We start from the raw sequence: 15719 nt of genomic DNA, 5'->3' as shown, positions 1-15719 counted from the left end.
CTACGCTTGAAGGAAGCGCGCTTTCTTGGTGGAAGGCGCAGATTCAGATGTTTGGGTTGGAAACTGCTAATGCTACTGCGTGGGAGGATTTCAAGGACATGATTAAGGATGAATACTGTCACCGGGATGACATCCACAAGCTTGAGAATGAGTACTACGAGCTCAAGATGGTTGGGTCGGAAATTGAAACATACACCAAGCTGTCCAACGATTATGCTGCTCTTTGCCCAAACCTGTCTCGACCAATGTATCGAAGAATCGAACTGTACATCAAGGGTTTGGCTCCAGAAATTCGAAGCCATGTCACTTCAGCCAACCACACTACCATTCAGCCGATTGTTCGACTTGCTCACAAACTCACTGATCAGGCCGTAGAGGAGGGTAGGTTGCCCAAAAGGATCGATGCTACCGTCGGAACTTCTAGTGACAACAAACGTAAGTGGGAAGGAAATCCAAGCAAGGATGCTAACCCCACTCAGGCCCCAGCACAGCAAAGGAAAACCGAAAACAACAAAGGCACCCAGCAACAGGGTGGCTACCGGGGAAGCTACCCTAAGTGCAACAAGTGTAACAAGCACCACAATGGGGCATGTAACAAGGGCCAGTGTCAGCGATGCCACAAGATGGGGCACGACGCCAAGGATTGTCGAAGCCAGTTCCCAGCAAGACAGAACCAGCAACAACCCCAACAGCAACAGCAGCAGGGAAACAACCGGGCATGTTTTAAGTGTGGAGCTGAGGGGCACTTTAAGAAGGATTGCCCTGAACTGAATCAGAATCGCAACAATAATCAGGGAGCTGGGAACAACAACCAGAACAACAATGCTGGGAATGGTGCTAGAGGAAGGGCTTTCGTGATTGGAGCTGGTGAAGCAAGGAATGACCCCAATGTCGTGACGGGTAAGTTCCTACTCGATGATCGTTATGTTTCTGTGTTATTTGATTCCGGTGCCGATGCTAGTTATGTATCCCTACGTATTAGTAAGAAGCTTAAGCGTCCGCTTTCGTTACTAAGTTCTCCTCATATCGTCGAGTTAGCTAATGGAAGAAACATCGAAGCCTCACATGTTGTCAAAGGCTGCAAACTAGAGTTGTCTGGTCATACATTTAGTATCGATCTTTTCCCTGTTACTCTTGGAAGCTTCGACGTCGTTATTGGTATGGATTGGTTATCCAAGCATCGCGCTGAGATCCTCTGTCAAGAGAAAGCAGTTCGTATTCCTCGCCGTTCTGGCAAACCCCTCATTGTACAAGGTGGCAAGGGTGGAGAAATCTCCGGCGTTATTTCCTTCTTGAAGGCCCAGAAGTGTTTACGAAAAGGGCACACCGCCATCCTAGCACTTGTCACCAACACGCAGGAAAAGGAAAAGAGGATTGAAGACTTTCCAGTAGTACGCGACTATCCCGAGGTATTTCCTGAGGAATTACCTGGACTCCCTCCCCATCGTCAGGTCGAATTCCAAATCGAGCTAGCTCCCGGAGCAGCGCCTATAGCTCGTGCACCTTATCGACTAGCCCCCGCAGAATTGAAGGAACTCTCTATTCAACTACAGGAACTTTTGGATAAAGGATTTATCCGTCCTAGCTCATCACCCTGGGGAGCACCGGTACTCTTTGTTAAGAAGAAGGATGGCACGTTCCGAATGTGCATAGACTATCGTGAGTTGAACAAGGTTACCATCAAGAATCGTTACCCTCTCCCGCGAATCGACGATTTGTTTGATCAACTGCAAGGGTCGAGCTACTATTCTAAGATTGACCTGCGATCAGGCTACCATCAGTTAAGGGTCCGTAACGAAGACATCTCCAAAACTGCATTCAGAACTCGTTATGGTCATTATGAATTCCTCGTTATGCCCTTCGGAATGACCAATGCCCCTGCGGTGTTCATGGACCTCATGAACCGGGTATGCAAACCCTACCTCGACAAATTTGTGATCGTGTTTATAGACGACATCTTGATTTACTCGAAAAGTCAGGAAGAGCATGAACAGCACCTACGCCTTATCCTCGAACTCCTTCGCAACGAGCAACTGTATGCCAAGTTCTCGAAATGCGACTTCTGGCTTCGAGAAGTCCATTTCCTTGGGCACGTGGTTAACAAGGACGGAATCCACGTCGACCCAGCTAAGATCGACTCTATAAAGAATTGGCCTACCCCTAAGACTCCCACTGAAGTTCGCCAATTCTTAGGATTGGCAGGTTACTACCGCAGATTTATTCAGGGATTCTCTAAGATTGCACAACCTCTCACGACACTCACTCAGAAAGGCGTCACCTACAAGTGGAATGAAGCACAGGAATCTGCTTTTCAGAGGCTTAAGGATAACCTCTGCAGTGCTCCAATTCTCTCGTTACCTGAAGGAACGGACGACTTTGTGGTTTACTGTGATGCGTCTATTCATGGGCTCGGTTGCGTGTTGATGCAACGCGAGAAAGTCATTGCTTACGCATCCCGACAACTTAAGACACATGAAAGGAACTACACAACGCATGATTTGGAACTGGGAGCGGTAATATTTGTGCTTAAGATATGGAGACATTACCTGTACGGTACCAAGTGCACCATTTACACCGATCACAGGAGTCTCGAGCATATCTTCAAGCAGAAGGAGTTAAACATGCGACAACGTCGATGGGTCGAACTTCTGAATGATTATGAATGCGCCATCAAGTACCATCCGGGCAAGGCCAATGTCGTGGCAGACGCCCTCAGCCGAAAGGACACTATACCACGGCGCGTGCGAGCATTACAACTTACCATCCAGTCTAGTCTCCCTACCCAGATTCGAAATGCTCAGATTGAAGCTCTGAAACCGGAAAACATCAGGGCTGAGTCCCTGCGAGGATCAAGACAACAGCTAGAACAGAAAGAGGACGGCGCCTACTATGTGGCAGGGCGCATTTGGGTCCCACTTTACGGAGATCTACGAGAGCTTGTGATGGACGAAGCCCATAAGTCCCGTTATTCAGTACATCCTGGTGCAGATAAGATGTACCACGACTTGAAAACCACATACTGGTGGCCTGGCATGAAAGCCCACATAGCAGCCTATGTTGGCAAATGTTTGACCTGTGCAAGAGTCAAGATCGAGTATCAGAAACCAGCAGGCCTACTACAGCAACCCGAAATCCCGAAATGGAAATGGGAACAGATTTCCATGGATTTTGTTACAGGGCTACCTAGATCTCAACGCGGGAATGATACTATTTGGGTGATAGTAGATCGTTTGACTAAGTCTGCACACTTTCTGGCCATTAAGGAAACAGACAAGTTTTCTACCTTGGCAGAAATCTATTTGAAGGAAGTAGTCTCCAGGCACGGGGTGCCAACTTCTATTATTTCTGACCGAGACGCTCGTTTTACTTCCGAGTTGTGGCAAGCTATGCACAAATCCTTTGGCTCACGTTTGGACATGAGCACCGCTTATCACCCGCAAACGGATGGGCAGTCTGAACGCACCATCCAAACCCTGGAAGACATGCTTAGAGCATGTGTGATCGATTTTGGCAAGAACTGGGAGAAGCATCTGCCGTTGGTGGAATTCTCCTACAATAACAGCTACCACACCAGTATTCAGGCGGCACCTTTTGAGGCATTGTACGGTCGTAAATGCCGATCACCACTCTGCTGGGCGGAAATAGGTGACAGTCAACTCACAGGCCCAGAACTAGTGGTAGATACAACGGAAAAGATTTCCCAGATCAGGCAACGCATGGCGGCAGCTCGTGACCGTCAGAAAAGCTACGCTGACAAGCGTAAGAGACCGTTAGAATTCCAGGTCGGGGACCGGGTTCTACTTAAAGTCTCACCCTGGAAGGGTGTGGTTCGTTTCGGTAAACGAGGCAAACTGAATCCACGGTATGTTGGACCATTCGAAATTACCGAGAAAATCGGTAAGGTTGCTTATAGATTGAACCTGCCTGCAGAGCTGAGTGCAGTGCACAACGTTTTTCATGTATCTAACCTGAAGAAGTGTTTGTCGGATGAAACACTTGTGATTCCTTTTAAGGAACTGACGATTGATGAACAGCTACATTTTACTGAGGAACCGATTGAGATCACGGATCGAGAGATCAAAACCCTCAAACGTAGCCAGATACCCCTTGTGCGAGTTCGTTGGAACTCACGACGCGGCCCAGAGTTTACCTGGGAGCGGGAGGACCAGATGAAGTCCAAGTATCCCCAGTTATTCCCAAACGAAAACCCCAGCACTGAAGCTACAACCGAATTTCGGGACGAAATTCCAAACTAACGGGGGGATGATGTGACACCCCGTTGAAACACGCTAGCTTGGCAGTGGCTGCTTCAACTTTCGGGACGAAAGTTCTTAAAACTTGGGGATAATGTGACACTCGAGGTTTTTCCGAACGATCACCTTGTAATATTTTGTGTATATACATATATTAGTAAATGAAAACGTGATTTTTACTTGATATGTGACGTATGTATGTATTATATATGTAAATATGAGAGCCGAAACCACGACCCGAGACCATGACTCGCAACCGGGCGGTTGCGAGTGGGTCACTCGGTTGCGAGTGGGCCTTTGGGCCGTAACCGGTTTGGGTCGAAACCCCCAAGCCCAACCCGAAACACCCTATGAATATATATCCCACCTCCTCCTCATTTCCTTCATTTGTTACACCAAACAAACACACACCTCTTCTATTTTCTCTCAACTAAAAACCCCAAGCCAACAACATCCAAACTCTTCCAAACTTTCGGTTCAAGCTCAAGGATCTCGGACAAGGAAACTCGGTCAAGACCAATTCGGACACTCCATCTTCTCGGTTCTCTTTTCTTTGTTTTCGGCTCCTCCTTTCATAACCGGTTAGTGTTATCTTTGTGTATCTTTTGTGTATAAGATTTATGTGGGTTAAATGAACTAGAAATATTATGCTTGGTTAGAAATACTATGCATGATTTTTAGGAAGATTGTGAAGTTTTGACTATGTGTGTTAAACCCTATGTATGATACTTGCTAACATGCTTAAATGGTTATGGAATAATGGTTTAAGGATGTTTAGGGCCAACCGAGTTATGTTAATGCCACTAAGTGTATGTTTTACTTGTTCTTGCATATTAATCTTGTTAGAAATAGATGATTTTCGGTCCAAAATGTGTGATTATGTTGGCATGAAAACCCTAGAAAAACTATGAACTTGATGAACTTGTTGAAGATAGTTTGAAGATTTTAAAATGGTAATGTTTGATCTATTGTTGTATATGGTCAAAATTAGGAAAAGTGTTTGTAGAAACCCTATTGGCTGTTTCCAAATATGGGTCTGATTTCATATGTACAATTTGGACTGTCTTTTCTGCATCATCACGTGTATATGAAAGTGGCAGATTACGACTCGCAACAACGGCATTACGACTCGCAACCACAGTATTCCGATTCGAAACCACGCAGTTGCGACTCGCAACCAAAGCATGACAAGTCGAAACCACGAGATTTCGACTCGAGACTACGACGGTTGCGACTCGCAACCAACACGTGACAACTCGAGACCACGATTGCGACTCGCAACCATAACGAGACAAGCCGAGACCACCTGGTTGCGACTCGAGACAAGCTGGTTGCGAGTGGGCTGTCCATTTTGGTTATTGGGCCATTCTGTGTTAACTTGGACTATCTGTTAAATGGACTATATGATGCGGTTGACTGTTTAATTGTTTAGGCCGGCCCAATAACCCAATGACTGTTTACTTATATGCTTGATACGTGCCTATATGTGTTTTACGTGAATGATTGTGCACCGAACCTGACCTATACCGGTAACCATGTTAGGACGTGGTGACCAACGTGATTGACAAGTAACCTAAACCTACCGAGCAACCCAAGGTGAGTTCACAACTTAAAAGCATGCGTCCCGGTGGTTTGGGACACGAGACTAACAACCCTATCCCCTGGTAAAAGGGGATACCATTTACATACCTTCCCTAGTTATTGGGAACAAAACCTACTTTTTCTTCCCGGGTATTGGGAAACCTTTTGGTTAATTACTGTTTATACGGATTGCAACTAACGGCACTAAACGAAACTCTATCACTCAAGTCCCTACTACAAATACCGATTAGTCGCCGGGTTAGGCGAACGGGTTATTAGTTGATAGCGCTATTTAGGTGTTTACCAGCCTCACACCGTGCCCTGGTCTGGGACGGGCGTGAACTAATGTACTCAGATATTCGTCAATGATGATAGAACATTGACATCGGGGCATCCTGCGGATACGCAACGGTTACCTAGTGTTCGGTATTGGAAAAACAGTTTAGTCGCTAACTTTTGGGGTAGCTCCCCAGGGCATGTATAAACGGATAAATTAACCGGCGAAACAAAGTTTTTGGTAATTAAAACTGGACAACTAGTGAACTCACTCAGCATTATTGTTGACCCCTTACTGCATGCTTTGCAGGTAACCAGTGACGAAGGAGCTTGCAGCTTGGGAACGTGTAGTGTCTGTTCACCCTTGTGTTGGGTGTTACCTTATTTTGAAACATGAACTTTGTTTTAAACTACCTTACTTATGCTTCCGCTATTTATTACTGTTTTGAACTTAACACTTTAAACTCTGAACTTAATATTTGCTAAGCTTATGATTAGTAAGTATTACTTTTGTTATCAACATAAGTATTCAGTATAATTGGTGGCTGGATCCTGGTCGGTCACGCCCCCGAAGCGGGTGTTATCCGCAGGTGGATTTTGGGGGTGTGACACAAAACGAGCCAGTCACCAGACGGACTGCCGTCCGATCGGATTGCCATCCGATAGAACGACAATCCGATCGGATGACTTATGGTCCCAAATACTTAAAAACATTTTACAATTTTCAACACACAAGTTTATCCAAATGAATGGTCATCCGATCGGACGACCATCCGATCGAATGACCATCCTGCTGTGAACTTGTTCTCATGAAATGTCTCGCTGGAACAGATCGCCATCCGATCAAACGACCATCCGTCCGGATAACCGTTCGATCGAACGACCTGAAAGGTAGAGATACTTCTCTGATTTTAAAATGCTACAATGAAAACTTCAAAGCCATCATACACAAACACATCCATCCCAAACGAATGCCAATCCGACCGAATGGCCATCCGACCGGATGACCATCCGTCCGGATCGTCATCCGACCGAATGACCATCCGTCCGGATCGTCATCCGATCGAATGACCATTCGTCACTCAGTCACGTGACACCGTTTAACGCACTGTTCATCACTTATGCTATCGTTCTGTAATCAAGCTAACTTTCCAGCGCCCCCTTCAATCCAAGAGAGTGTTTATCTACTAAACATAATATGTGAGTATGTTCGAACCCTTTTTGCTTTACGCACTTTTGGGTGTTACATACGTTACTTATTCAAATCACAATCGACACACAACACAAACACTTTTATACGCTGACCTTTACTGCATGTTATACGTGTTATTCGATGAATGTTTGTATGTTATGTTTGCACAGTGATTGTTGCCTGATACCTTAGCAACGATAGTACTATAGTTTGGACTCATCACCTGTCGTGGATAGGGGTTGTTAAGGGTTTTACTTCACGTGTCAAGTGGTGATATGTGTTGCGCATTCTACAACTCGCAGTCACGTCTGTGCATATTTCATTGTCTAACCTACTAGCTTCACTTTGCTACATGTTACATGCTGGTTATGCGTAAAACGATTTCGCTATCTATTATACTATTAAATTTGTATGCTCACCTTTACACTATGTGTATTGACCTCTATTTTAACGTATGTGACATATGTTTAGGATGCTTTGCTTGTTAGCTGCTATGGAATCGAGCTAGGAGAGTCTAGAAACAAATTAAATAAAATCTGAGTGGTCGGAATGGATATTTTGTCTTTGAGAACTACGTCTGTAATAACTGTTTTTATTTTATATGTTTGTGGTATGGGACATGAACCTTTAATATATTATAACTAATAGTTGTTATGGATTCTCCTGGACAATCTGTTTCGCTCAGTACCGCGCCCCGATGATTCCGCCATCAGTTAAGGTGTGACAATTAATTTTACTATTTAATTTAATTTTACTTATATATATATATCGAATATTATTTAACAAAAAAAAATTAATAAAAGGGGAGACCTATCACCCTTTGGTTAGGTGATGGCCCTGGGTTAGGAGTTGAAATTACTGAAGAAAGCATTATTATATATATTATTATTTTACTGTATATTAATAAACGAATTGAAATGAATATTGATTTTAGTATTACTATGATATATAGTTTTTATAATACTTTTATTATTTTAATATTATAATAATAGTTATTTTCTTTACTTTTTAACTTTAATTATTTTTTTAATATCAATGATTGAGATAAGAGCTTGGTGTCAACCGGTATCAAACCAGTATTTTAATATTATAATAATATATAGTTTTTTTAATACTTTTATTATTTTAATATTACAACAATAGCTATTTATTTACTTTTTAACTTTAATCTTTTTTTTTAATATCAAGGGTTGGGATAAGTTTGGTGTCAACTGGTATCAAACCAGTACCGGTATCGAAAATACAGGTACAGTTCTGTTCGGTATCAGTACATGAAGGTAAACACCGACACTAATATAGAAAACGCCAAAAGTTGATGCCAAATTGATATTGGAAATCTTTTGATTCGGGAAATTCAGTGTTGCTACCCGATACCATTTGCTCATCCCTTATCACGGTTACCATACAAACAACAGTATCGTACTAACTTTTTTTTGTTGATTTTCTTCAACTTTTAATTTTTTTTTAGTTTCAGGGATAGGGACGAGCTCGGTGCCAACCGATACAGAATCGATACTGATACTGAAAATATCGGTTACGGTACAGATATATGTTGGTAAAAAACGGTAGTGAACCGGTAGCAGGAACGCCAAAAGTCGGTACCGAATTGGTACTTAAGATCTTTCGGTTCGACAAATTTGGTAACCGTACCCAGAACAATTTCCTTATCTCTGACCACGGGCTTCATATGAACAACATCGTTACCATACAACTTTTTTGGTTAATTTTCTTTCAGTTATCTTTTAGTGTTTTTTTCTACATTTTCTTTTTATTCTTGTCAGCAATTCCGTTCGCAACACGCTCCTAATGATTTCAAAACACATGTAAACACAGACTAAATAACGAAAGAAATTCTAAACCTAGTTTCTATAAAATAAGTACCTTTTACGAAGGGATCATGTGATCTAAAAATATTGCTGCAACAGGTTGTACAAAAATAAATTGAAAAATAAATCGGTATTTTTTGGGTTCAAGTTATCTAAGGTATACGCCTTGCAAACTGGGATCTACCTGTAATAACTAATAAAGTTTCTTAACATCTAATTTATTATATGTATTAAAATGGTGCGAAATATCGAAATTCGAACAAAACCATTTTTTGCACATGGGTTAAGGTGAGTGTAACTAAATCACAATAACGTAACCAAATAGCCAAACAGCTTTCTATATAGCAAACAAGGTGATAACATTCATAGGGAATAACAAAGACCAGAGCTTCTTCAGGCAGCATGACATGTAATAAAGTTATCATGAAAACTAAACAGACTGCATATCCATAAAAAAAACAACATTGCCCATTATCTTCTACTTAAACATCATGCCCATCAGTCCCCCTTTCTCCTAAAAGAGCAACCTTCAGTGAGTCTGGCCCGACCACCAGTCGGCTGGCATAACACCGTCTGGCAGTTTCCGCACACTACAACGGTTTGAGAGTGGCTAAACACAGTGGTTCTGTACACCCAAAACAACAAGAATATTAAATATGTAAATATCATTATCATTGTTCTTGTAACAAGACCGGATCAGTCAGCAGTCTGAGAACCGACACATAACTGGGCCGGTTATGTCCACTTGAACTGACCCGCTTAAATTACACGTACCGGTAGGCCTGTAAACGAACCAAACATTCATGAACTTGTTCGGCGGGAAGTTCTAATAAACGAACAAACATGAACACATCATGTGTTCATTTATTTACGTTCGTTTAAATTTTGGTAAATACATAAATAGATATTTTATATAAATATTAGGTTAACTGAATTTTTAAATTTTTTCTTAAATAGTAAATTATCACTTACTTAATATTTATATAAAATACTACTTAATTTTAGTATCTATGAACCCTGATTCAGATGTGTTTTCGGATGAATTATAATATATTAGACTTGTATGTTTGTGTTCACTAATATTAAATTGTGTTTGTTTATATTTGTTCAGTTACATTCATTTGTGTTTGTTTATGTTTGTTCAATCATGTTAATTTATGTTTGTTAATGTTTATTCAAATATATTCAGTTTAATTTTTTTTGTTTATATTCATGAACTGTTTGTTTAGACTTTATTTAAACTAACGAACAGAAACAAACACGAACATACCTGATTTTCTTAATGAATGAACAAAATCATGTGTACAATTATATGTTCGGTTAAAGTTAAATGAACGAACACAAACATGCCTATGTTCGTGTTCGTTCGATCCGTTTACAGGCCTATGTACCGGACATAACAGTTAAGACTGAATTTTTAAAATTTCTATTTTCCTTCCTTTCAAAAAATCATTTTCTTCAGTTTTTTTTACTGATAATGGTGACCAAATGACCAACCCATATAAAGTTCATGTTGGCCGGGTTCGGGTTTTTCGAGTAATCTCTAATTCGGGTTCAGATAGCTTCAGATATGGGCAAAGTTGTTAATGGCAAATAGCGTCAAATAGCAATAAGGTACCTACCTATATGCTACATAGTGATAAATAGCAATATACTAAGAAAAAAATATTAAAATGATTTATATGTATATTATATCAAAATACCATGGTATGTATGCTAATTTTCATGCATATTTAACAAAAACCTAAAATCCAGCTATATTTAATTGCTATTTAAGTTAATAAAAAGAAAATAATTTGTCACTATTCTCTCTATCCATTGCAACAACCCTAATAGCGACACTATACCTATACGCTAGCAATCGCTATTGACAACTATAGATTCGGGTCAGGCTTCGGGCAAAAGTGAACCATAATTGCAAATTCATAAAAAAAGTACAATTCCATAACTTCTTTTATATTAGTAGCATAACATTCACATTTTGTTAACACTGGAAATCCAAAAAAAATATAAAGTTACATAAACTTGTTTTAAATTAGTTGGATACTTTCTTAAACTAAGTATAATGTCATCCAGTTTTTAAAACAGGTAACCCAAACCAACCAATAGGCAATCAAAACAATAAATAAATAAATAAATAAATAAATAAATAAATAAATAAAATCAATATACTCACATGTTAAAGCAGCCTTGACACTTAACATCCTGCACCAATCATAAACAAAAATTAAAAATTGAAAATATACACTCAAAGTAAAACCAGTTAACAAGTTTAATAAAATGATGGAAAGCATGAGTTATTGAAAAAGAAAGAATGAGAAGATGAAGAAAATAATACCATAAAGAAGGAGTTAGGAGACTGAACAAGACGCTTGAGTTTATGCTTCCTTTTTTCCAATTCTGCTGGTGGGTTCAGCAAATCAACATCGTTCGGCAAAACCTGCAATTATCATTCTTAATATTAGATGGGTTGATTATACGACCACGAAGAGTGATTTGTTTCTGTTTCAAACATCTCACCATCTTGTTTGATTGTGTTTCAGCCGCCGCCTCACGAAAACCCTAAACAACAGATTACAACAGCAGATTGAAAATGGATATGTGTTGTGTTGGTTGTTTATATACTCATTATATTATATGTATGTTTTTGGGCTGGGCTTTTTAAATAAAGGCCTCTTTCTTTTTTCTATTGGCTCACTATGTACATCTATTGGGCCCAAATAAAAAAAGAAAAAAAACCAGCCTGAAACCCATGACTGGGACGGGTTTACTTGCTGACAGGTATGGAATTAGAAAAAATATAAACTTTTCTTTTGGGATATGTATCTTGATTACGTTATAGTGCATTTGAAAAAAGTTATGTATCTTGATTCTTTTTGGATATGTATCTTGATTACAAAATATCCCCAATCTCGTTGTCTTTCATCCCTAGTGAGGTAAATCATGATTCGATTTTGCTCTATACGTTTGTTTGACCTAATAATAATAATCCGTTCCGTTTGTTTAGAATTCGTTAATTGTCCCAATCTGAATCTCCCAGGCCCCTAGGGTTTTCAAAACCATCGGTAAATCAAGTTCTATACACAAAGTAATCGAATTGTTTGAATTTTCGTTAATAATTGTGATGGTAATTTCCCAAAACCCTAAAGTAACATACATACATACATATATATGTGGATAATTTAGGGATTAGATAGAAATATGTGTGTGTGTGATATGGTGCAAGGAGGATAACTAGGGCTGCAAACGAATCGAACGAACACGAACAAGACCTTGTTCGTGTTCGTGTTCGTTTGTTAAGAAATATATGTATTCGTGAACCGTTCACGACCACTTATCGATTGAGATTTTATGTTGTGTTTGTTTGTTAAGGAAATGAACTTGTTCGTGTTCGGTTGTTAATTTTAGGCAACGAGGAAATGAACTTGTTCGCGTTCGGTTGTTAATTTTAGGCAATGAACAAGAACAGACGTTGACGAACACAAATGATCACAGACTAATGTTCATGAACACAAATGGAAATAAAGAAACACAAACAATCGTTTATGAACAAAATATATAATACACTGGTACTTATTAGATATTTAATTTGTCAGAATTTTGAAGTATTTAAATAAATATAAAAACTAAAAACACTAATGAACTATCGAACACAAACGAACATGTTTACCGAACGTTCACGAACATAAACGAACGAACACGACCTCTGTTCATGTTTGTTTATTTAACTAAACGAACAAAATTTCTTGTTTGTGTTCGTTTGTTTAATGAACAAACGAACACAAACGAACTTTCCGCCGAACAGTTCACGAACTGTTCGCCAAACTTTTGGTTCGTTTGCAGCCCTAAGGATAACACTTATAACTTTCTTAGGGCTTCAAGTGGTTCCTTGCTTTTGTTTATAATACTCTGTGTTATCTTCAAGTCTTAACTTATTATTCTTATTAGTCATGGTGCGATCACGATCACCCGTCTATGACCCTCAGAATCCCGTTGTAGTACTTAAAGTCAAACAAGTGCTTGGTCTACTGTATGAGGTACTCATCTCTCTCCTCCCTCTTGGCTTAACTTGTGTTTGTTCAATAGCTAACACCTAGCTACTTTTGCTGCTTTGGCACTTACTTACAGTCAAGCAAGCCCTGGACAGCTGAGGAAATAGATGCACGTGTTGATTTGCAAGGCGTTGATAAGGCCATCTTCTTTAAAAAATTGTCAACCTACCCAAGGGTTCTTTTTGATGGACAGCGTTACTCTTATAGGGTACGTACGTGCATAGCTAGCTAATGTTTTTATTACTTTGACTTTTTAGTCTACTAAACTTGGTGTTTCTTATTTACATTACAGTCTGGGGGTTACGTGAGAGACGCAATGCGACTTCGAGTACTAACACGTCAATTTGCAGAGGTTGATCTTAAAGACGATGCAACTTTCACGGTACAGATATAAATTGTTTTATTTTCTTATCCAACTTGAGTCTTCCTTCCACATGACCATGATCATGATGATTGATTGATTGATTAACAGGAGGAGGAAGGGACCCGGGGCACCTCCAAACGAAAATTTAAGAGGATCAAACTCACCACTCCTAGCTTTAATGACCTCTTCAAATATACTCCTGAAGGTATAAGAGAAGAAGAAGAAGAAAAACGAGGAGGATATGTAATATGTTCTCGATCCTAACTCGTTTGTTATTTGAATCTCCTGAGCTTCACTTGTGTTTGGTTTACCTACCTTAAATCTTCTAGTGTTTGTTCTTCGGGTGTGGTCTCTGTTTGTTTTGTTTCATATGCATGCTCACTTTCAAATCTTTTCAATCGTAAAGCTCGAAGTCTATGTTTGTTTAGTTATGTCTCGTGAATCAACAACGTTGGTTTTGAGTACTCTTTTGTTAATCTAGAATCCACATCTCTGTTTTCTCACAGTTGTGGTGTTTTTTTTTTAATGCAAATATGACTTACATATGGGTCTAATATAATATCTTGGGAAGTTTTGTACACCTATTTGATATCCGCACAATTGATTAGGAACTTGATTATATAGTCAAAACTTATATCGCATCATGTTATTGTCGAGTAGAATGATAGTTTCCATGTGCTTTGAATCGCTTGCCTTTCTTCTGATGGAAGTCCATTGATGAACATGAAGCTTGAGAACCTAACGCATAAACATTTTCAAGTGTCTACTAGTGGACGTGTATCCGAGAATGAGGGACTTAACTTATAGATTGAGCCCAGTAATCTAAACTTGATTCCATGCTGGCCCTTTATGACCACCCAAAGCCATATTGGAGCAGCTGAAAATAATATGACTTGACCCACTAAGGATCACTTAACCTAAGACACAAAAGTAAGGGTGTAAACAAGCCAAGTCGCTCGTGAGCTACTCGAGAGCGACTCACTAAGAACTCGAATCTAGCCGACTAACCCAGCTTAAACAAGCTTGAACCTAGAAATATTTTGTTTAATAAACGAGCCCAAGCTCGAGCTTTAGTCATCGAGCTCGAGTAGACTTGCGAGCCTAAAAGAACACATGATGTATAATTTCCACTTAGGATATTAAATATATATATTAACCCATATAGAGTTTCTATAACACAGAAGCTACTTGCATCCATACATCAGTAATAATGTTTTATACAACATAAACCATACCAACAAAGATGCACGAGGCACCTTCAACACAACATCTGGTCCCCGACAATTCCGCCTGAGAAAATGATACGCGAAATTAATCACTAACCTCTTCAAAACCGAGGCTTCTTTCCACATGCGAGTGACCGAGTATGAATGCAGTCCCACTTGAGCATCCAATAAATCTTGAAGTTCTTCTTTCATTTGCCTGTGTGATCTGTTGGTTCTTCAGAGTTCAGAATCATTATGATCATCAACGGAAAATGTCACGCGTCTTCTTATCATTTGTGGGTCCATTTTGACTATATCTGATACGCTCTCAGCTGTTGGAAACCCGACAGATACACTAAAGTGTTGCATACTTTCATCCGGTTCAAAAGACCGTGCTGACGAAAAGTCTGAGTTCACGATCACTGCACGCCTATACTCTCATGATGATCTGTTATTATATGTATCATGTATGTATGCTTTTGGGTTTCAAAGCGTTGGTTGTTTTTTATTTTATTTTGAGCTGGGCTTTAGACTATGGGTATGGGGCGGGGGTTGGGGCGTGGGTTGGAGAGAAACGCCCAAGTCACCACCCCGGGTGGGCTTGGGTTTGGGCGTGGCCCCTTGGGCGGGAGTTTAAGGCCGGGCGTGGGGCATGCTAGCGATCCTATGTGGCCGGCTCTTATTGGCTTGTTGGCTAGGGCATAGCGGGCCATGTTTAGATTTTTTTTTATTTTAATAGACATGGCCAAGCCACGCCGGGTTAGCCGCGCCCCGCCATACCCCACGGACACGTCACTCACCAGCAGAGGGGCTCGAACTCCACGTGTCAACCCATGCCCCAAACCCCCGCCCCACCATACCCCATGGTCTTATCCTTTGATATAGGCCTACCATAGAAATTTAATAAAAAACATGTGTGTAAACTGTGCACTAATGGTGCACAAATCGGGTATTTTTAATACTCAGTTTC

General features: G+C 40.2%; 2 protein-coding genes across 2 annotated transcripts; one reads left to right on the top strand and one right to left on the bottom strand.

The window, feature by feature from the left end:
• Window positions 1-9440: 9440 nt before the first annotated feature.
• LOC110894342 (40S ribosomal protein S27-2) lies at window positions 9441-11785 on the bottom strand. The gene is made up of 4 exons (XM_022141553.2): window positions 11649-11785; window positions 11467-11568; window positions 11305-11333; window positions 9441-9753 (listed from the first exon to the last, which is right to left on the bottom strand). Exons 1-4 carry the CDS (start codon window positions 11649-11651, stop codon window positions 9627-9629), a joined length of 261 nt encoding a protein of 86 aa, XP_021997245.1. The 5' UTR covers window positions 11652-11785; the 3' UTR covers window positions 9441-9626.
• Window positions 11786-11926: 141 nt separating this feature from the next.
• Window positions 11927-14068, top strand: LOC110894341. Its single transcript, XM_035980822.1, has 5 exons — window positions 11927-12064; window positions 13077-13165; window positions 13257-13388; window positions 13473-13562; window positions 13653-14068. The coding sequence occupies exons 2-5, from the start codon at window positions 13079-13081 to the stop codon at window positions 13806-13808; spliced, it is 465 nt and encodes a 154-aa protein (XP_035836715.1). The 5' UTR covers window positions 11927-12064; window positions 13077-13078; the 3' UTR covers window positions 13809-14068.
• The last annotated feature ends 1651 nt before the right edge of the window (window positions 14069-15719 follow it).

Source organism: Helianthus annuus, chromosome 12 (genome assembly GCF_002127325.2).
Source record: "Helianthus annuus cultivar XRQ/B chromosome 12, HanXRQr2.0-SUNRISE, whole genome shotgun sequence".
Taxonomy (NCBI): Eukaryota; Viridiplantae; Streptophyta; class Magnoliopsida; order Asterales; family Asteraceae; genus Helianthus; species Helianthus annuus.
This window is presented reverse-complemented; position numbering and strand designations above follow the sequence as displayed.

Bases quoted from the DNA above. Each gene is read 5' to 3' on its own strand.
- LOC110894342 (XM_022141553.2), bottom strand. The intron at 11,334-11,466 runs GTATTATTTTCT...TGATTGGTGCAG, and splicing joins CTCCTAACTCCTTCTTTATG to GATGTTAAGTGTCAAGGCTG. The intron at 9,754-11,304 runs GTGAGTATATTG...TTGGGTGTACAG, and splicing joins TGTCAAGGCTGCTTTAACAT to AACCACTGTGTTTAGCCACT.
- LOC110894341 (XM_035980822.1), top strand. From the start codon at position 13,079: ATGGTGCGATCACGATCACCCGTCTATGACCCTCAGAATCCCGTTGTA. The intron at 13,389-13,472 runs GTACGTACGTGC...TTTACATTACAG, and splicing joins GACAGCGTTACTCTTATAGG to TCTGGGGGTTACGTGAGAGA. The intron at 13,563-13,652 runs GTACAGATATAA...ATTGATTAACAG, and splicing joins AAGACGATGCAACTTTCACG to GAGGAGGAAGGGACCCGGGG.